The 21,845-nt window shown below is 45.8% G+C and overlaps 1 protein-coding gene across 2 annotated transcripts in view; it reads right to left on the bottom strand.

Annotated features, from left to right (window-relative positions):
- The window catches only part of PLCD1 (phospholipase C delta 1), a 57,931-nt gene extending 37,631 nt beyond the window's left edge, over positions 1-20,300 (bottom strand). The window contains exons 1-2 of one of the 2 annotated variants that reach the window (XM_049798707.1): positions 19,467-20,300; positions 5,469-5,633 (exon numbers count right to left, since the gene is read on the bottom strand). In XM_049798707.1, the coding sequence (XP_049654664.1) occupies positions 5,469-5,633; positions 19,467-19,500 (199 nt within the window). In that variant the 5' untranslated portion in view covers positions 19,501-20,300. Of the gene's footprint in view, positions 1-5,468; positions 5,634-10,430; positions 10,648-19,466 lie in introns of those variants that run through there. The other variant, XM_049798706.1, reaches the window with a different exon arrangement.
- Positions 20,301-21,845: the final 1,545 nt, after the last annotated feature.

Below are 21,845 nucleotides of genomic sequence, written 5' to 3'. Positions count from 1 at the left end.
GCTGTGCCTTCTAAGCCCTGACCCCATTGCTCTTTCATCTCCCTGTGCGTGAATTACTGCAGGTCCCAGCTGCTGATTCCTCATCCGTTCTCTTCTCTCCCCCTCCAATGACTTGCTCAGCACGTTGTTTTAACTTGAGAACTGCTGCACAGCAGTCTGCCCGCATTGCTGGTGTGTATCACCAGCTGACAACCAGTGATATAATGCACATGTAATTTTACAGGTCGTTTCAAAATACCTTTTAATATAAGGTCTCTACCCAATCTTTCTGTCTACCCATCAACGCTTGGAGCACTGATGTAAATAGAGTGATCTCTATTTACATTCCTTCCACACATCACAACCAAAGCCCTGCAAACTATTTCTGCAACTAGTTCCTACTTCTCCTGCCATTACAGTGCTGCTAAATTTGGATCTAAGGCTCTCAACACTTCTGTCTTTGCATTTAACATACACTATGGAGAATAAGGTCAATATTTGTCAGCACACTGCTTGTGATGAAAACTGTCCCAGCAACGCATGCGGTAGCCTGATTCAAAATTAAATCGAAAAAACAGGCAGCTCTGCATTTGAAATGACTTGTTTTATGGGTTGAGTGATTTTGATAAAAACTAATGAGACCAACAGACAGACGGTTTTGTTTTCACAGCTGACGGCTGCCTTGCATAACACATTCACATCAGCAAATATTTTTCCAGGGACAAATACATGTCTGACCATGAAGCAATGATTCCTAAAGAAACTGCCTAACCAGCTCCAGAAGGAAGGTGTTGGTGCAGTCAAATGCCTGCTGTGCATATACAGGCTGCTGAGAGTTTCTGTTGACTTCAGGCACTTATCAGGAACAATTTAAAAGTTTTCACTTTTTGACTTCAGCAAGCACAGAGCAATATCACGTCCTTTCCGTTCTTCTGCAAGCAAGTTCAGGGCATTAATTCAATAGAGACAATCATTCATTCTTCCACAAAAATGGCATGGTATGTTCATTGCATGGCATTTTAAGGGTGTTCCTAAATTTCACAGGAACTCAAAAATGAAGGAAAAAGCTTTCTGCTGAACACTGGTAGTAGGCTATACATAAAGCTTTTGTACTATGTTTAAACCATGCAAAAATATCCTATAATTAGGTTAGAAGTCAGAGGAACTGGAACAAATTGTGTGCATTTTTAATAGTAAGGATAATTAATCATTAGATCAAAATATCAATTACATTACTTTAAATAATAATACAATCATCACTTGCAACATTTAGTTATGCAACTGAATTTAGCTCACCTCTGTAAATTGCTCCCAAAACTAATTCTTTTAACCAAAATGCAGAAAAAAAAAACCCAAAATAGTAGTTTTTATGTAAAGCTTTTGGCCAGAAATTGAAATACCTCAGCCAAAACTCCTAAACTTCTTTCTTGACTACACAGTTCGTGACTCAATGACGCACCCCCAGTGAGTCATCATCCTTGGTGCAGTGTGTGAAGCTCACTCATGGCTGTCACGGGAAACGTCATCTCCCTGAGCCTCCAGCAGAGAAAGTGTGCAGGAGGTAGCAGAGCACCAGCTTCTCCAGGGCTCCATGGCAGCACCCCTAAATCTAAACAACTCATTCCTTCTGGCTTCGAATATTCTCTTTCTCCACCAAACGCTCAAAAGGATATTTCACTGGAAAGTTTTCAACCATCCCTACAAATCCCCAAGTTCAGTGAGTTTTTAAAGAGATTGAGTGTGGCTTAAGTGAGCTCACGCTAGGGATTTCAGCTGGTTTAAGAAAAGACTTTCAAAAATTGATTTCGCTGAAAGCAGCACATACCTTTTTTCTCTCTTTTTCAGGTAGATTAGACCTGATATTTGACCACAGCTAAACAAGACAGTGTTATGGACAGGCTGCTGCTCTTTGAACACAAGCCCCTCTGCCTCCTTTGGCTCCCCTTCCTCACACCATAGTGATGCTCAGGGGTGAATTGGCTCCGATTGAAGTGTCCACCTTGCACAAACCTTTTCTTTGCTCCAAAACTGTTAATCCTGCCATTTGAACCTTGTTGTCTTGGCCCCAGGGAGAAAGCTGTCCCATGTGTAAAAGCCTCATGGGCCAAAGAAGCATCCACCCTGACCATGGCTATAACAGAGAGAGAACAGATAGCAGCAGTGTTTTTAAGGGCCCAGTATGCAGCTCAGACACAGAATGCAGCAGGCTATGGTGAAAAAATGGATTCTTAAAGGTGCTTTTGTGCAACCCTTCATGTCCAGCATTCCTATGTTTCTGTGGAAGCCGACAAGAGAGTATGCACAGGGCCTAACATATTTGTTGGAAAACTGACTTCAAGGACTTTTGGAAAAAAACCTGTTCCCTTGGGCCTAAATACTGAACACTGGATTATGGATAATAAGGAAAAAATGGATTAGGTACTATCTGCAGAGAAACCATATTGGAATGGCAGCCTACCCCCAAAAAAGCCCTGTGGGTAATACAGCTATCAAGACAGCATCCAATCTAAATTTCCAGTTGTTTAAAATAAAGACAACAAAGGAAGGTACTGCTTGTACCCCATGTATCTGATCCAGGCAAAATCTGTGCCTGTGACAATCCTGATATGTTGGGGTTTCTTAACTTCAAGCATCTGAGATTCTTCTGTCTAACCTTGGCAGTCCCCAGTTTTATCTACTAGACACCACCATACAAGGGTTTACAAACAGCTTTTCTGCATGATTATAAGAACAGTAACAGGAATAACAGGAAACTGCCCAAACAAAAACATAACCCTTAGTGTACCCAGACTTTGCTCCTCTGAGGTTCCTCCATCTGCTTGCTCTCAGCAATGCTGCAGATAAGATTAGACCTGGGTTTCCATTCTGCTCATTCTTTTTCCTTCCTAAAAAAGGCAGCTTATCTGCAGTTTTAGAAAGGCTTTGTACTAGAGGGCAAAGTTACTGCCTGTTAACAAGGAAGGGTGACCCTCTGGGGAGACTCGCCTTGAAGTCCCTGATTTTGAGTATCAAATCATGACCCTGCACTCTTCCTCTGCTTTTTGATTGCCTACACACACCGAACCAAATGAGAAGGCAGCCGTAGTGATAGAGCCTGTCAGAGGACACAGCACTAACCAAGGGTAATCATCTCTATACCTAAACCCAAAGCAGCCCGCTGAAGTCAAAAGCTTAAGAAACAAACGCAAACCCAGTGACCACTCTGAAAACTTGGGGATGGAAGGTCTCAGAGGACCAACAGAGGAGAAAGGCATAGGAAAACAGATGTCTTTGGCAATTTGGCTAGGAACTGGGCGGGTGTCAGTCCAGTACTTATCTCTCTGGTTGACTTCCAGCTTCAGGTGCACCCACAGCACCTTTCGAAAGCAGCCCCAAGGTGGCCCTCCAACCATCCCAAAAGCTTGCACCACAACTGCCGGCACAGCTTCACATCCTCCCAGGAGTGTGTGGAGGACAGCCTGGCACCAGGCATGCTCCCGTAGCCAGCCGGGTGTACGGGTGCAAAGCCAGCCCAGCTGGAGCCATGCCAGAGCTTGCTTTTTCAGAGCAGCAAGGACAAGCTCTGCCTTGACTGCCTTGTCCCTCTTCCTGGCTACCCTGATGACAAAAAAAAAGATTCTCCAGGGAAAGGTGTCCCTGCACGGAGACCTTATGGAGCATACATGTGGGTGTGAGTCAGTAGGCAGTATTACTCCATCTTTACTTTGCACTGAGGACACTCCCAGGGCACAGCAAGTTCTCCTTCCTGCCGCCGTCTCCAGCAGTGTGGCAACGTTGGCTGTGCCCAGTTAGCAAAGCCTATCTTGAGTGCTGTAAATCCACACCCATGCAGACACACTCCCAGCCTGTGCCCAACACCCAGCTCAAAGGATTCAATCTTGCTGCAGGGCTCTTATTGCAGCTCAGTATATAAAAGAAAGTTACAGTTCCAACAGCTCTCCACACCACTGCCCCAGCAATGGAGGCAATGGGTACAACCAGTGTTTCTCCAAGCAGACATCAAGGTCCTGGAGCCACAGCACAAGGACACCCGCCCATTTACTTCAGAGGACTAGGTGGGGTCTAGACTGTTGCTGGAGATGCTCTCAGCCCTCATAATTTGGAAACTGCTGGCTCAGAGCACAGGAGAGAAAGCTCTGAAAGTCTTTCTTCTCCACTCACATCCTTATTTGTTTTATAGCAAGACATTACCTGGGAAAGGACTTTGCTTTTATATGGGACAGAGCTCAGCAGAGCAGGCATTCCTAGGGAGCAAACATCCACTAAGGTCTCTGCATTTGTTCTTGTTATCATGGGTTACTGCATTGGTACCTAAACAGCCCAGCTGAGCTCAGGACCCTGCCATGCTGGGCATGCAAACACACAGTAAGGGACAGCCTCCAATCCAAGGCCTTTTATAGCTAGATAGAGGAGGAGAAAGGCAATGTGTGGGGAAGGATGCACAAAGAGATTAAATGAGGTGCCCAAGGTCATGTGAGAAGAGTGTGGCCATCAGGGTTATAAACCCAACATACTTTGCCCTGCTACCTTACCCCTGCTACTGGAAATCTTATCACTGCTTGTGGGAGGGGATTAATCTGGAACACCCACCCTTCATTTAGTTAATTGTGATTGCTACGAAAAAAAATTGTGTAGCTAACATGGGCAGCATGTTCTACATTTCAACATGCCATAAAATATATTCCACGTTATTAATTTACCTCCTGGCTTTACAAGACTGTGATGATTAGTGACAGAGAAATATGTCAGAAAAATAACAAATGAGAAGAAAAAACAGATATAAACAGATATTACACACCCTGTCCAACCCTGTTTTGACTGAACGATTGGGCTCCTGGTCCCAATTATGGCCCCAAGCTGGGCAACGCTGACACAGAATGGTTTTCCCTGTGTCCATATAATGGTGACTGTCGTATCTGGATGTTTTACAATGGGCCAGATTCTGAGTTTCCAAGATAAGGATGGGAACAGGCTTTCCTTCCCAGAGATATCTCCTGCCAGTCCTTGGGTCTCCACATCTCTGTGGTTCCCTTGTGAGGCTTAAACACCAGCTTTCTCAGTGGCTGCTGGCAGAAAAGTGTCCTGGTAGAGCCCAGACCAACAGCCCAAGTGCACCACACCACACTGCAGATGACCAAGCCATGTCTCACACTGAGCATTAGGGCTCAGGCACCTGAGTAACCTGAACTCTTGCTTTGGGGAGGAAACGAGCCAGGCAGGGCTGCCGAGACCAGCACGGCCCACCCCACAATGATTTTAAGCAGTAGCTCATGAGCTTGGGAAATGTGGCCATTCCTGACATGGTGGATTCCTCCCAGCTGTCTCTGGAGCTGACAGCATCACCCAGTTTGCGTGTTACAGGAGGTATGAAGGATCTGGTCTCATTGGTCCAAGCCCTACCTCCACACCGCAAGCATAATGGTCCTGGTTCACCCCAAGCACCTCTGCCCACAGCACCCCATGCCTATGATGAAGCAAACTTTACTTACAGATCTGCGACTCTGGAGACCTCAGCACCTTCTTCGATTCCTGCCATATGGTTTTGCAGTCCTCCTGGAGCTTATAAAACCTCTCCTTCCTCCAAGAGCCTGACTTCACTTTTAGCAGCTGGCTGCCTTTCAGGAGGAACTTGAGATCCTTGTCATCTTTCAGGCCTGCAGAGAAACAGTAGTGGTAATGTTGTAAGAGTCAACTCAAGAAATGATGCTCATAGGATCTTCCCTTCCACAGGACACTAATCACAGACACAGATAGACAACTGCAGTACAGCCAGGTCTGGGGAAAACAGCAGAGCAGAGGCCCAGAAATCTGCCATGCCACACTTCATGCTCACAAAAGAGGCTGGACCCTTGTAGATTTCTTAGATCTGAGTCCAAAGACTTTTGCACTATGATTCTCAGGTGGCTTACAAACATAAAATATCTTCTTCCCAGCAAATATAGTCTAATGTTAGGATGCAAAAACTACAACAAAAACAACAACATAGCAGTAAAAGCAGAGGAAAGTAAGTTGTATAACTTGTAATTGGAGTACTGTGAGGAACTTTCAAGTGATTTCAAATCTATTCTGTGACAAATTTCCTTTGTGGAAACAGGAATACACAAAGATATCTCTCTTCCTTCTCCGGCAAGCAGTCCCCTTCCATCCACATGGGAATTTTGAACATCAGTGTCACGAAGCTTAGGACATACATAGATAAGTTTGGTGACAGGCAGCATCACATCAATAAGGTAGCAATAAGGTAACAACCATGCTCTCCTTATTGCTCAGCTAGTATCCGAGAGGACCTTCATCTTTCTTACCCTACTAGGCCACCACAATGCCAGGTAATGATAACCAGACCTTCTGATTCCAGGAACTTCAGATTTCACATCTTAGCCTAGATTCAGGAAGGCACTTAGACATCTCAAGAGGCAACAGGCATCTACCGAGACTTTGAAAACATAGATTTGGCATTCTACATGGTTTTGAATGTCTCAGCAGTATATGATTTCCACATACCTAAATACCTTGGAGAATCTATCCCTCAAAACAACCATTAATTACAGATCTGGAGTGTGTGGGCTGGGGAGGGTGAGAGCATGAAACATGAGAAACACATCCTGGGCTTTCGGTAATAGGCACCTTGCAACTCTCTGACATTGCATGAAAGGCTGGTTCAAAGCTGGTGAAACAGCATGTAACTCTGTAGTACTGACCAAGCACATCCCAACTCAATGGGATTTTTGCTAGCCTTATCTTGACAATGCAGATAACCACTTGGCCACTTGCAGCCACCTGACACTCACAACATGGGAAATTTCCCAATGCTACATAAACATAACATGGGGTCTCACAAAGCAGAAATCCAAGTTAAAAGTTATTTATGCAATAACGTTTATATTGCAGTGTGACGCTACCCTGTGACGTTAAGTTTGTTCTTTTCTGGAAGACACAGCTGCCTTGAATTGTTGTTTTTTAAACAGGGCAAGGCAATAAACTATCAAGAATCACTTCAGGCCTGCTTGAAAAACAAAACCTAGGATGAGATCCAAGTGGCCAAACCCCCAGACTCCTGACAATTCACACAGGAAACTGAAGTGCCAGATGCTGCAGAGCACCAAGGTGGGTCATGGTGGCTGCAGCAAAAAGCAGCACCATGAGTTTGTAACCAGGATACATTGGCCTAAGGAGAGCATTTTTAGTTTGCCAAAGAAAGCCTGAGATATCCATCAGAGATAATATTAGGGGTGTCCAGTGTCCGCTCAGTGAGCCACTCACATCATTTTACTGGTGCAGATGCCAAGGAGCATGCCCGGAGCTGAGCTTGGCTGAGGCATCCAGAGTTGAAAGCACCACAGTGGGAGCTGGAGATCCTGAAAAGATGGCTGTGGCCTCTCTCTTTCCTCTATATTCAATTAGCTATCTCATTAATTAAGTGTCTTCCCATGCTACAGCATCCCCTGGGCCTCTCGGCTCATGTCTGGTCTGGAGGTTCCCAAGAGGAGAATCTGAATGCTTCCTCCTCTGGAAACCTCAGAAAGAAACTCATGGAGGGAATGAAAAAAACCATCTCCTGCAAAGCACAGGGTGAAAGATTGATCCCAGCTATGGGATCTGGGACAGCCTCCTGGGTTTGCTGAGGTTCAAGCATGCCCAGGGGTTGACAAGAGACCAGACCATCCAGATGAAGGACAGACACCAAAACAGCTTCACAGGTCCTTGGTCTCCTGAGCTGTGGTGTTAAGTCTTTCCCTCCAAGGCAAAGGTCTTCCAAGTGCAGAGAAGATACCACAGACTTAGGCCTCACTAACATCTCTGTGGCACCCTCAAGGTTCCTGGAGAGGAAACAAACTTCTTCCTTCTCTCTATTCACCCACAACATTTCTGTTCTGGGTCCCAGCCTCATTCCTTCTCTTTCTTCAGATCCCAACCATGCGAGGCATCGTTATGGGACTAGGAGGAAGACACATCATCCTAGGGTGACATGAGGAGAATAGCAGGAAAACCATCAGATCCTTTGAATGCCTATGTGCATAAGTGTGTAATTAGAAATCCCTGTTAACTGGGGCATGTTTCGTTACACAGACACTGCATGCAGCATGTGTAACTTGTCATGCTACCTGGACATCTCAAAGATCTGCACCGACGTAATACAGGCAAATCTGGATAGGCACAAGCAGTGGTCAGGGGCAGATTCCTCTCCTCCAGGCTTGATCCACATAGGTCAGACACAAGCTGGAGCACAGAGCCCTTCATCCTGCTCACTGGCACAGCCCAGTCAGTGCATTAGCGTGGGTCAAAATTATCCTTCCTCTTCAGAGGATCTGACTACAGGTTGGGAGCAGCCCTCCCACTCCCCTTGGCCAGGTTAAATGACTTGGCAATGGAGGCCACTGCACTTCACAAGAGCAGGAGGGAAAGATGAAGAGGGATGGTGCATGGTGAAAGCATGGCAAAGATCAAAGATGGCAGAAAGCATCGGTCAGAGGGCAGTGAGACAAGCCAGGGAGGGGACGAGGACAAGCTTGCCTATAGGAGACAGCGGGTTTGGCCAGGAAAGGGCGAGAGGGCTAATCATGGGTGTCTAACAGCTCTGTCATTGCTTTGACGTGGGAAGCCTTTCAGATAGAGAGCAGTCACCCAGAGTTGATCGCTGCCGGTGGTGACCCCAAGCACTGACTGAAGCACCCAACGGTGGGCCCAGAGGAAGGAGCATCCTCTTAGCTGGGTGGGCACAGCCTGTTTCAAGCCTGCTTTGTGTCTGTCCAGCAGCAGTTCAAGCTCAGACAGCTAAACTGGCCAGGAAAGAGGGACAGTGTTTTGGGCCCTGCCTCCTGTGCCCAGTCCAAGCACCGCCACAGACTCTTTAAATGACCTTGGGTAAGTCACTTAGCTTCTCTATTCCTATCTACAAAGCACCAGCAGTTTGTTAGGCCAGAGGTGGAGCAGAAGATGCTCTGATCTCCTGATACAGGAACCACAAACACACCCCTGATGTGCCAGTGGGACATTACTCTCAGCTGGTCATTTGAATTGCTTTCCAGAAAAAAAACCCCACCTTTTCCCAGCAGAAACCTCAGTTTGGGTTTTATGCCTGAACCAGCTCCTGAGCATTTCTGCCCAACATCCCCATGGAGCTAAGAAGGTTTGCAGTCCAGAGCTCCATCTCACAGCAATGGAAACTTGTATAAAAGAAACCAGAGTCATCATACACACACATCATTTAAAAATTAAAAAATACTGTGCAGCAGGACAAGGATATTGGTTTCCAACTATGTAACAACACCAGGCATGAGAAGCACAATCACCACACTGAAATAGATGTCCAAATCCTGCCTGAAACATGTGGCAGGACTGTGTCTTTCTTAGCATCCTCTGTGAAATACGAAATACATACTTGGCACGCAAAATGCAGTGTGTTTCAAGGGTCAGGCCCCCCTCCTTGCAAAATATCAATCACTTTCTAAATGGGATATATTTAGTGTGCAGTAATGTTCAGAGTGAAAATCATGTTTGGCAAAGGTAGGAGTCCCTCAAGCACACACAGCACTGCAATAACCATGAAGTTAATATACTGCACTATGAAGGTTTAGACACTAAGACATCAAAAATCTTAACCTTCGTATTATCCATCTCAGGTTTACAGCAAGCAGGAAACACAATAAAACGATAGCTGTCACGGTAGAAGCCAGGCTTTGAGTTCACTAAGGAGATAGAATGATGTCTATAGAAGACAGTAATAATCTGTATTTCTGCATTGCTCACTTGCAAATTTGCTGATCTGATATAAACACGTTAATTACAACCGCTACAATACAAGCCTCCTCCTGCCTGCTCTCCCCCTCCTACCTGGTTTAAGGCCAGACATAACTCAGGTTTTCTGGTTTAAAAGGGCAGAAGGCCTTTCTGATAAAATCCAAAGAACTTGGGTGGGTAAATGGCAATTTTCCATTTCCACCTGCTCTGTAGCCACAGAAATCAAGGGACTCGCATCCACTTGGGCTGTCTTTCCAGACAGCAGGAACCAGCAATGAGTTCATGGCCAGACACAGAAACTCCCTGGGTTTCCTCTTTCTTTTCAGCTGGTGAATGCAGACCTCTGCGTGGTTCCTTGGGCTCTTATAGCAACTGGCAATACGCCACTGAGAAGTCCTAAAACCAGGCAGGAAAAGGGCACTGACTTCCCCAAACAACCTCAACCAGCGACAGTTCAGAAAGCCCAGCAAGAAATCTGGAAACCAACCCTTTGCCGAAGAGGTCCCACTTTCTTTGATGCCTCAAACGGAGCGGTTTACAAATCTGGCGGGTGGTTACAGGCAAAGGAAAGGAAAAGAAACCTCGGGAGTTTAAAAATAACCTTGGAGCTGCCTTTAGGGTGGAGCACTGCCTCTGCGCAGGGTAAAGAGGCAGAAATCAAGCGGCTGCCAGAGCGTTCAAGTGCCGGGGGGTCTGACCAACTTGTCCCTTACCCAGCCTGATGCCGTTCAAGGCGGCCACTCTACGACTCTGCTCCCGTAGGATGTTTTCCTGGGACACGCTGCGCTTGGGCTGCCTTCGGAAGCACTGCATCATCCAGCCTGGGGCTCGGGAAAAGGCGTCGGGAAGGACGGGGGGGCCACGCCACCCCTGCAGGGACCCCTGCTCATCCAGGAGCCTCCGACGTGCTCGGTGTCAAACGGGGCTCCGAGGAGGGAACGGAGGCAGAGGACGGCAGGGGAGGGCAGAGTTCGGCCGGGGGTGGGACGGTGGGAAGTCTCTCCTCCTGCTTTGCTCACCAGCAACGCAAAATTAGACCGAGGCGCCTGCCGGCAGCTGCCTAGGTAGAAGGAACAAGTTTTCCTACAGTCATACGCCAGTGGGTTTTTATGCATCATCTCCAGGGGCTGGAGGAATCCCAAACGTTGTTTGTGGCCCCTAATCAGTGCTTGGGGCTTGTCAGCTCAGCCTGCCCACAAACGCCTGGATGGGAGGGAGCCTGCCTCCACCCTTCCTCTTATGTGCAAAGCGGGTCCCTGCTGTTCCCACTGACTTGCGACTAACGGGAAGCTAAAAACACCTTTTAGCCAGGGCAGATGTAGCCCCAAAGCTGCTCGGAAACTGTGTCTTAATTCTTTTCTTTTCCTGCCTAGAGAAGAGTGTTTTCCCAAGACTCTGGAGAGCGTCTTCTCTGCCACAGATTTCCTGGGTGACTTGGGTGAGTCACTTACTCTGCGTTTCTGCGTAGCTCTGCGTTTATTTTTGTAATTCAGATTTATTCTGCAGTCTGGTACAGGAATAAGCCCCCATCGGTGGTTTAATAGGCCACTGATTACACAGAATCAGAGAATAATTAAGGTTGGAATGGACCTCTGGGGCTCTTTAGTTCAACCACCCGATCAAAGTGGGGTCACCTTCAAAGGTAGATCAGGTTGCTCACAGCCTTGTCGAGGTGAGTTTTGGATATCTCTAAGGACAGAGACTCCACAGCCAATCTAGATCCCTGTGCAAGAGCTTAGATGTTCTTAGTGAAGAATTTGTTTGTTATGACCAGTATAAATTTCCTTTGCTGAAACTCATGACCGTTGCCCATTGTCCTGGCAATGGCTGGCACTAAAATCCATCTATTCCCTAGCCATGACCCCTTCTGTGTTGAAACACAGCAGCTATACTTATTAAACTGTTCCATCCCAGGTGAGTTTATAGACCTTGTTACAGACTATTTTTTGTTATTGCCTTTGTTAGCTGCTGCCCTGTCAGGCAAGCCAAGGGTGAAGATACTGCTGGGAGATGGTGTCAAGCTGGGGTGAATGTCCCTTACTGCAGAACCAGCGCATGCTTGAGAAACTTGACAGCAAACCACATGTCACTATTTCTGCTGGAGACCTAATCAAAGGCTTTCCATCACCAGCGCCCCATCATATTCAACACAGGTTTTAGAAACTTATTCTCTATTTCTGGTGTCTGGCAATCCAGCCATTTTCCCTTTCTCCGCATTTTGAAGGAAGACCTACCAATGCTCGCAGGTAAGCACAGAGGACTGGTTTATTTGACCAGAACAAGGACAGGATCAGAGTCAGTAATCGCTGCCATATGCCACATGTAAGAAACTCTCTGGGGACAAGGTAGAGCCGTTGCATGGCCTTGAACAGCAGTATAACAAATAACGCCTTTTTTACACATAGCAACTATAAATCATAGACAGCAAAGGATAATAAAGGCATGTTCTGGATGGGACATTGCTGAACATGTTAGCCAGGCAGTCAGTAGGTGTTTGAGGAAACACCTCCAGCCTTTTCTGAGCCCCCTGTACCTTCAGGGGCTGGATCTTAGAGCCATAATCTCTGTAGTGCTCCCTTGGGAGCTGGGAGCTTTGCTTTTGCCCTGGCTAGGAGGTGGGCACCATGACGTAATGGCTAGATGATATTTATTAGCTAGCAGTCTCTGAGCACTTCCCGTATTTCACATTGTACTGGAGAGGACTGATCTAATTACAGGAATGGGGAAGAGAGTGGTCTCCTGTACTTGCCTTAGCAAAACAATTTGCTTCTGTGCACCAGTTCTCCTATCCAGCAGCAGCCAGAGTCCCATAGGGATCGATGTGGGAGCACTGAGAGCCCCTCTGCTTCATTTTCTCATTAATTCCTAATAGTCAGTGCCAGTGACAGCACTGCCCAGAGCCTTCCAGGCCCTCAGAGAACATTTTACTGTACTTATCCCTGAAGTTTGCACATACACGAAGCACAGGATAAGCATTCACTGAGTTTAGATACTTGTCCAGAACAGCAGTGTGCAAGTTTTGCTGTTGTGAGGGCTTCAGAGATGCAAGGTAGTTAAAATCAGTTTGTTTTGAAAATGAAGATGAGATCATTGGGCCAGAAACGCCCTGCTTTGGGAAGCAACAGTTCTGGATGTATTGTGTTCTTGAGGTCATTCAAAGACAATGTCACATCTCATAGAGGAAGCCTGATGGATAAGTGTGACACTGTGGGTTAGTTACATGGCATTGGTTATTGATGTGACATGATGCTGCATCACACTCCAGTGCTAGAGGAAGTGATTCCTGCAAATGGCTTAGGGAAAAATTCTCCAACCCTTATTCATTGCAGGTAACACCTGGCTCGGTCCGAAGCCTGCAAACACTCAAGCATGCAATATTACCCATGTGACCAATCCCACTTAAATAAATGGCACTAGTCACATGAGTGAAGTTATTCATGTCCCCGTGCCCAGGATTGGGGCTGTGCTAATCATCCTATCGATTCCAGCTGGATTACTCACAGAGCAAGTGGAAATCAATGTGAATGAGGATGTCAGAACATGGTCCCAAAGTTAGCAAAGTGCTTTAATGCACAGGAAACAGGCATACTGGAGATAGAAAGGCTGTAGATTCTGGTAGGAAATGGGCTATGTGAGAAAACTATTAATGCACAGGCTGCTCTTCAGGCAATTTTCCAAAATTAATTAATCTCCATCACATCCTTATACAAAGGAGCTAAGGAAGCACTATTACCACTTCACAGAGGAAGAAGATGGTTGGTTTTGAGCTCTTTGGGGCTGAACCTGTTCTCCCATCACTACCACATTTGGGCAACACCAAAAGTGGTGCAACCCTAATACTGATTATAGTCTCTTCACACCACACTGACACAAATGACATGACAGAGGTCAGCTGCTGATTTGCCCAGACTTGTGATAATTTAGGACTGGAATGAAAATACCTGTGCTGGTGATGACCTCACTACTTCCCCACTGCATCACGCACCTGATGTAAATTACTCTATTATGACTAGTAATGACTATGGCAGTTACATAACAAATAACAAATGTCATGTAAAGGGGAGATTTTCCCACTAAAAGAGGGCAAAGGTTGTGCCTTGCTCTGTATTTGTTACCAAGAAGAAAAAATTAGGTCTATTTTACACGATGCTGTTCTTTGTAATTTCATCTTCCTTCCCAGGCTCCCTCACAGCAAAATTCAATAGAATTATTTTAACAAAAGTAATAGAGCCATCAGAGTATTGCTGCTCATTAAGGAACTGTAATGTCTGCCCCTACATATTCCTAGTCCTCAGCAAGTGTGAGACCATTCAATCTAGGTGAACTCAGAACTGATGAGAGTTTGGAAAAGCTGTATTCAGCTGGTCTGTAGTAACATGACAACCTGCCATCACTTGTTAAGTTGATGGAGCACTCAGAAACTGAAGTTCCTCATGGTAAATAAAGTTTTAAGATTACTTTTGCACACCTAGTATGAGTATTTTCAGTGCAGCGACTGCTTGGAAATGAGCACAAGTGGCTGCAGCACTGGGCAGTGGCTGCTGTTTGGAAAAGCAGAAAACCTGTCAAGTGATGAGGATTTACTTGGTTTCTCCAGTGCTTTTGCAAATCAGTGATGTTACCTGTGAAGTGGGTCCACAGAGGCCCCTTTTGTCATCTGCCACCACCCCATGGTTATACCCAACATGGCTTTTGTATCAGCTCTTTAGCAGCCCTGGGATCAGCGTGGTCCCAGCAATGGCGAGTTGTCTTCCAGCTGAGATCCTGTGGGAAGGACAGGACAGCAAGGATCCTTCCACATCTGCAGGGTCCCACCTGCCCTGCCTTTCCCTCGGGAGTCCATTCTTCACTTCATTCATGCCCTCTCACATCCCACCTGTAGAAACCTCATTCCTTCCTCCTTCCTTGCTACCTCCAGAACATCACTCACTGCTCTCAGCTTTATTCTCCCCAGTCACACCTCACATCCTCTGAGGACCAGCCTCGCTGTTGGCACAGCACAGCTTGAGAACAGCCAGTTTCTCACCACCAACAAAAAATTCTAATGGCTCCTCTACACCAGTGCTCCCCTTCTTGCTCCCTCCGGGGGAGTGGGGACCAGGGACTGGGTGCTGAGACCACAAGCATCGGTGCATCTCTGGCCAAAGATGCTGCTGCTTGTTGACGGTGGGTGCATCTGGTATGTACCAAGTTCCACCTTGTGGTGACACTGAGAATGGGCTTCTCCACAAAGCCCGTGGCAGTATCAGCAAACCTCCTTCTCTTCCTTACATTGGCTTTTGCCCACTCTACTTCCCTTCCAGGGCGCTTGAGAGGTCCTGCTGAGCCGGGGCAGGGTGACCTTAAAGTTTCATATCGGAGTCCTCCCCAAGTATCATCTTGTGGCTGTCCTTCAAATCACTGCCTAAAACCTTCCTCTGCTGGCATGCTGGCAAGAAGCCGTATGATGGGCAGGTTTCTGGTGCACTGAGATCAGCACTGTCACCCTGCCCAATATTTCTCAGCCCCACTTTCTCTCTGTATCCCTTGGCTGTCTCACCTTGTCTGCAGGGTTTCTGGGTGGACAATGGTCCCTTCTCCAGCTCTGCTCTGATCAATCCATGCAGCCCAGCCATCTTTCCTCAAATCAGGCTGGCTATATCCAGACTGCCTACTGGGAAGGATTGTAGGCCCATGCCATCACCCAGATCATGCTACGTGCTAGCTTGCTGTGGATCAAAACCATGCTGGGGAATGTGCTGGCAGTTAAACAGTGCGGAGCCCTGGCACTGGTTTGTATAGATGAAGCCAGGCTGCCTGCTTAGACGTTTCACAGACAGTTCAAATTGTGACCTTTATTTGTGAAAACCCTCATAAATCTTTCTGCCAGTCTGGGTCACTCGAAGGGAGCTTGGATCTATGCACGGCACTGTCTGTGACCCATCAAAAGCTACTGCCCTGTGCTCTTGATGAAATCCAGGTGAAACACCTAACTAAAGTTCGTTGCACTCAGGAACTCAAAACCAGACTGAAGATTTGGTTCCGTCCTTCCACTGGTCTCTCCACCACAATGCCCGTAGAGATTTGGCTGCAGTGAGAGGCACTAAAACAAACACTGGCTTGCAGTAAATTACAGCTTTTCCAGTAGCTGGTGTGAAGAGTGAGAAGAAAGTAATTGAAAAGAAGGATATCAACTTGATGGATAGGACCAGCACCAACAGCCAGGAGCACTCATGCAGCTTAGTTGCCTAAGACACATTTCTGGGCACATGCTGATGAAGATGTTCTCTTCATAAAACCAAAGTCAATTGTAGGTGGGTCCCAGCTTCATTTTTTTAAGGCCACTTAAACAGCTTTTCTCAACATTTTTTTCAGGAGCTGAAATTTCTTCTACAGGTGAAATGCAGGTCACTCTCACCATTCTGCAGCAGGGCAAAATTTGTGCAATAATTAAATTGCACAACTGAATTATGCAAAACTAGGGGAAAAAATTCTTTTTTTTCCCTTAAGTGATTTAGCTGGAATTTCAGCACCCTGTAACTTTAGCCAAAAACAGCCAATGAGACTTGTTGTTTGTTATCTCAATACAGGGCTTTAAAAGGTACCCTTGTGAGGGGCAGCCCAAGGTGTGACAATTTCCCCACACAGATTGTCTAAACTGGCTCATTTAAAGTGTGGAAATATCTAAGTTTGGAAGAAACTGTGGCAAAATCTTCTCTACCTGCATAAATAAAAAGAGAAACCTCTGTATTTGACCAAAGTCTGCAGCCTTCTGTTCTGGTGGGCTTGACCAAGTAAGGACTGAGACCCTCCACCTATGGTAAGGGCCTAGGAGACCCATGGGCTGGGGGTTAGTCTTGCAGTATTTAGACATCTACAGTGCACAGAACAAGGAGCCAGAAGACAGGGTACAATTCACCTGTCTAGATCCCTATAAGCCTAAAATTTCTTGCAGATACCTACATTTAGTCAGCTGAATCCCACCCTGGATGATCAAGTCACCAAGTATTTGTCTGTAGCTTTCCTTCATAAATACACGTTTATATATTTTGATCTCCATGTAAAGGAAACTATACGTTGCTCCCAAATCATGACACCTTTGGCTCCAAGAGCTGCCTATCCGGTCAGCTGAGTTTCTGGATATTGCAGAAACCATCTCTTCCCCACACACCTCTCCCTCTTGCTTTTCCCTGTAGTTGGCTGTATCCTTTCATCTCTACTACTTACAGCAGTTTTCCGAGCGACTGCATTTCCTCCTTCCTCCTCTTTCATTTTCTCATTAAAATCTATTTTTCCCCAAGCATCTTCTTGCCCTGACTCATCTGCTTTTGGGCCTGATGTTTGGGCTTTGCACACCGGCAATAATCTCAAAACCAACTGCAGGCTTTAGTTTTACTAGAAGACATTGCTCAGATTGGAAATATAGCAGCTTTTGTGTCAAAACAAAAAAACAAACAAACAAACAAAAAAAGAGTTTTACTTGTCCTGTGTGAAAAAGGGACAAGTTACCTGTTTAATGTACGGAGAAGTGTCAGTATTGCAAATTCTTCTGCACTGCTAGAAACAGTATGGCTCAAAAAACTCCCACATAACGAACCAGGCACAACCTGTATCAAATAGGGTGTGCTAGGAGAATTTTGTTTGTAGGAAACGAGACCAAAGTCACCGACTGGTTCAGAGCACATCCCAGCTGATCTGAAGTAGCATTATCTCCACCCACGGAGGTTGAAGCCCAGAAGGAGCCTCCTCAGTGCTCCCAGCTAAGAAGGGCAGGTGGAGATGATTCATTTGGAAACTTAAATCTAGAAGTTAATCATCAGGACTAGCTGACAGAAGAAATAAGGAAATGGCTTGTTTTGTAGGATTTTACTAACCCTTCCCTGCTGATTCTTATCCTGGGCTGTGGCAGAGGGCATTCCCATAACGGGGCTGTGGCATTCCATGCACAATGTACACAGTGTCTTGGATGAAAAAGTCAGTGTATAAGAATAAGGCATAGTACAAATTAGCTATTCTATAATCTGTGTGAGCACAAGGGCTCCCAGTTCAGAAACAAACCAACTTCATGAGGCAAGAGAAAGATTATTAATAGCCCACAGAGTCTAGCAGAGTCATTGCATACTATATGTAGATGACCCTTTATAAAATAAGCAATGAGAAACCCATCCAGCCAAATTAAACACATTCAAAATAAAAGGCACAGACTGCTAAATCACAGCAGCTACTCTGGCTCTGCGGACAAGGGAGCGTGCTCAGTTTTCTTCCCGGGACTCAGTTCTCCATCCAGATGCAAAGTAAACAAAACTATACAAAGTTTTCAGAAACTCTCATCTACAGTAATACCTGCTTCTGCTACCAGAATGTATCTCAGGTGTCTCCTACTGTTTGTCAGATATTTTAATGAGACTGAATCATGTGCCTGTGATTAATTCTGACATGGTAAATACAGCTTGTTGTTGTATCTATGTTGGAAAAAAAAAAAAGAGACAAATTGAAAGAAAGAAACTGAATTTCAACATACAGCCATACACAAAATGTATCTATAAACCATAGTATCTGAGAAATTTCTGACAAACTACATAGCACAAGTGTGATACAGCTAACAAACGAACATGTGAGCAACTTCTCTTGTCTAAGTAGTCTGGCATTCAGAGTCACTTTGGCACTTGTGTGTGATATGTGTCAAGGAATTTCAGTAAATATTTTTTTAAAAGCTTGGCTCATTCAACACTTGTGTAGATTAACAAACAGCCACTGAATTCTTCTTGGTTCCTAACCCCAGAAGACTAAAAAATATTTACTGAAAAATGACCCACAGGACAGAATAGGAAATATTTTAATAGTTCCAGATGTATTTCTTAGCTTTCTTTCCCCAGTGGTTGTATAATGAATGAGATACCTACAAAAAGTATAACATTAACCTCTGTTTCACCTTCCTGTCAGATTTCTAGCATCTGGGAAAATCAGAGGGAAGATTTCTTGAGCCTGGGGGAATCTTTTCACATTTCTCCTGATAATGCTAATCTGATTATATTTATTGTCAGTCACTTATTGCTCTATTAGTTTATTTTTGTTTATAGTTCGTCTATAGTAAGAAAGCACCTATCTCATGAAATAAAAATAAGCACTGTAGACTTTTCCCATTTCTGTGAGATCACAATATCCCATTTCAATCTGTAGCTATCACAGCCCTGAGTTGTTTCTGTTCATCAGAGTAAGTAAAATGCAATGAAGAGGTAACAAAGCAATATATTAAGGTCAGACAAGGGAATAAGAGATATTTCATTACCCTGTCTATCAGACAAGCCTCACAGTCTCAGTACCAATTGAATCTTCTTAAACCTCACTTGCTGGAAGGGCAGAGAGGATTTCTTCTTTTTTAGAAACATTCCTTATTTTGTACTTAACATTTATATAGAGTCTTGGGGACAGACCCTGAGCTGAGGTGATTTATCCTGCTCTGCTGTCTTCACCAGAGCCCAGAGAGTTTACTCAGTTGAGCATCCATCCCACTCTGTTTCACCATAAAGGGGAGGAGATCTGAATCAACTTTTCTGGACTTGCAGACACTTATCCAGCCAAGACACCCTTTCTACCGACACAGCTAACCCTATCAACAGAGAAAAATGTCATCTCTGTAACACTGATTAAATGCTGCATTGCTTCCAAATGAGAGAATTCAGAAGCAAAAGAGGGAGAAGAGAGAAGAAAAACAAAGCTCTTGGACAAGATAAGAGAGCTGAAATGCAAGGACATTTGTACAGACTTACTGTTGCAAGCGAGGAAAGTGCCATTTGATTCCATTGCTGCAAAAGAAGCCGATGTGCAGCAGCAGAAAGGGCTCCAGGAAACAGCTGTGCCCAGATGTTAGCACTGGCCTGGGGTGGAAGCCAGACCCGTGAGGCTCCCCCTGCTCTCTGCTCCAGTAATCCCCAACGTCAGCTCCCTTCAGAGAGGCCTGCTCCTTCCCCTTGGCTGGAAATGCGTCTTCGCTATGACTCCTCATTTATTTCTCTCCCGCATCCGCACGCCACCGCCTGCCCAGCGCATCGACTGAGGCCAAGCGCCCGAGCCCCAGCGCCGCGCTGGCCCTGGCTCCTCCCAGCTGAAAATTGGAGTCTTCACCGCTGGCCCAGCCTCCTGCATTTTGCTACCGCTGCAGCTTGACAACGATGCCTCTTTTCCTGTTGCTGGCACGTTTTCATGTTCCGCTCCTTTCCGGGCAAGGCTTCCAGAAGACACCGAGTACTGCAAATCTGCCCTTCGTGGTCCCCAAATCAAGGAAAGGGCCTTAAACAGATGCCAGTGATAAGAGTCTAGGTCTAAAGAGCTTTTAGACACTGGTGGGGGCATATTTCTTTCCACAGGGAAAAAAACCCAAAAAACAAAAAACAAAAAAAACCAAAACAGGTCAGAAATTACCGATGTAGAAATAGAAGCAGTAACCACAAACTCTCGCAGAGGCATGAGCTTAAAGCAGAAGAAAAGTTACAAGCTTGTGTTTGAGACAGCGAGACAGAAAGCAGAAAAAACTGCACTGTCCCGAGGCTTTTACTGAGTGGAACTGATTTCTTCCACTATGTCCCCTACTCTTGAATTAGATATTTCTTAAAGGTAGAAAGACAATGCCTGCAAACAGGGAGGGGGAAAGAAAGGGAATCCAGCGCAGGAAAATAAAGTTTCCCTCTACTTGAATGCTTGGGGGAGGTTTTCAGTTCTTGTTTTGCTGTTGTTTATTTCCATTTCTGGTTATTTAGTTTATTTTGATGCAAACAATTGATGGAGTTGTTGGCAGATTCAAAGCCCTCGCTCCTCAGCAGCTGTAACCCAGCAGCTCCACTGACAGAAGGGAAAAGTCCCTCTCTGATGGTGACTGATCTGGGAGACACATGGTAAAAAATACTTTGAGACTAGGACTGTTTGTCCCTCCCTGCCAGGAACTGGGCTGCTCCTTTGAGAGACCAGATGCTGCTCTCAGATAGTTTTACAGTCCACAAATATAAGGCTGCTGCCACCACCCAAGGAAAATTGCCCTAATATAACAAAACTCCTGTGCTAGTACAAAACTAACAAAACCAAAAAAGTGGAGAAAAAAAAAAGAGCAGAGATTTCACCCTGTGACTCCTCAAAAGCCTACTCTTCTACCTCACAGCCACCAGCATGGCATGGGGGGCTCATCTCCCACTAGACACTTTCCAAAGAAGCCAGGAAGGAGCATCCATTTTGCAAACCCACAAAGGAAACATTGACTCGGACAGGGGCAAACTGTTTGGCTGCAAGGTTGGCTGCTGGCAGGCAGGACAGCAGCTGGAGGCACCTAAGAGATTCCTTGTACAGCCTTAAAAGCCTCAAGGCAGGGGGATTTCCAGAGGACACCACCAAAACCTGTGACCCTTTTAGCTGATGGGGAAGAGTACTGGAGGGAGTGTATAAGAGGCTGGTGGATGAGTCAGCCAGACTGGAAACTCCAGTAGAGCTGAGGTGATGAGGACATTAGTTTTCACAAGGGGGGAAAAGTAGAGAAGGACAGTTTGAAAGTGCTGACTGAAATGATATTATAGTAGCTCCTTCACTCTTCTCTATGTCACACCCCATTGCATCCTCACATTGCCTAACACAAGCCCCTCACTTAGAGACACACCAGCCAGTATCCCTATGCTCTCTGTGGCAAAGGGGGAAGATGTAAGAAAGCTACTTTGGTTCCAGAAATGATGAGGACCATACTTTGGATAGAACCCCGTCACAGCAGTGTGGGGCACAATGGCACCAAGACGTGACCATCGCTTCCCTGCACTGCTGTGATCACCACTGTGATTGCACTGCCTGCCTCAGGCTGGACAGAGCACCACCGAGCGAGCAAGACAGTTTCTCTGCCATCATCCCTTTAGATTTGAAAGTGATCCCCTGCACTTACTCCTTCATGACAGCCCACTTGTATCTTCTTGTGCTTCCTTCTTGCCATGCTGCCTTCTCCATGGTGGTAGCAGAAATGGTGTGTGTTAGGAGGATTCCCAAAACCTTGCCCAACTTTTCACTTTTCCCCATTACACTTACTCTCTTTGCTTCTGTACACATTCGGAAGATCACTATTTAGGCTGCTTTGAGCACTGTGGGACCTTTCTGCCACACTAAGCTAAGTCATCACTAAA

This window comes from Accipiter gentilis, chromosome 4 (genome assembly GCF_929443795.1).
Source record: "Accipiter gentilis chromosome 4, bAccGen1.1, whole genome shotgun sequence".
Lineage (NCBI taxonomy): Eukaryota > Metazoa > Chordata > Aves > Accipitriformes > Accipitridae > Astur > Astur gentilis.
This window is presented reverse-complemented; position numbering and strand designations above follow the sequence as displayed.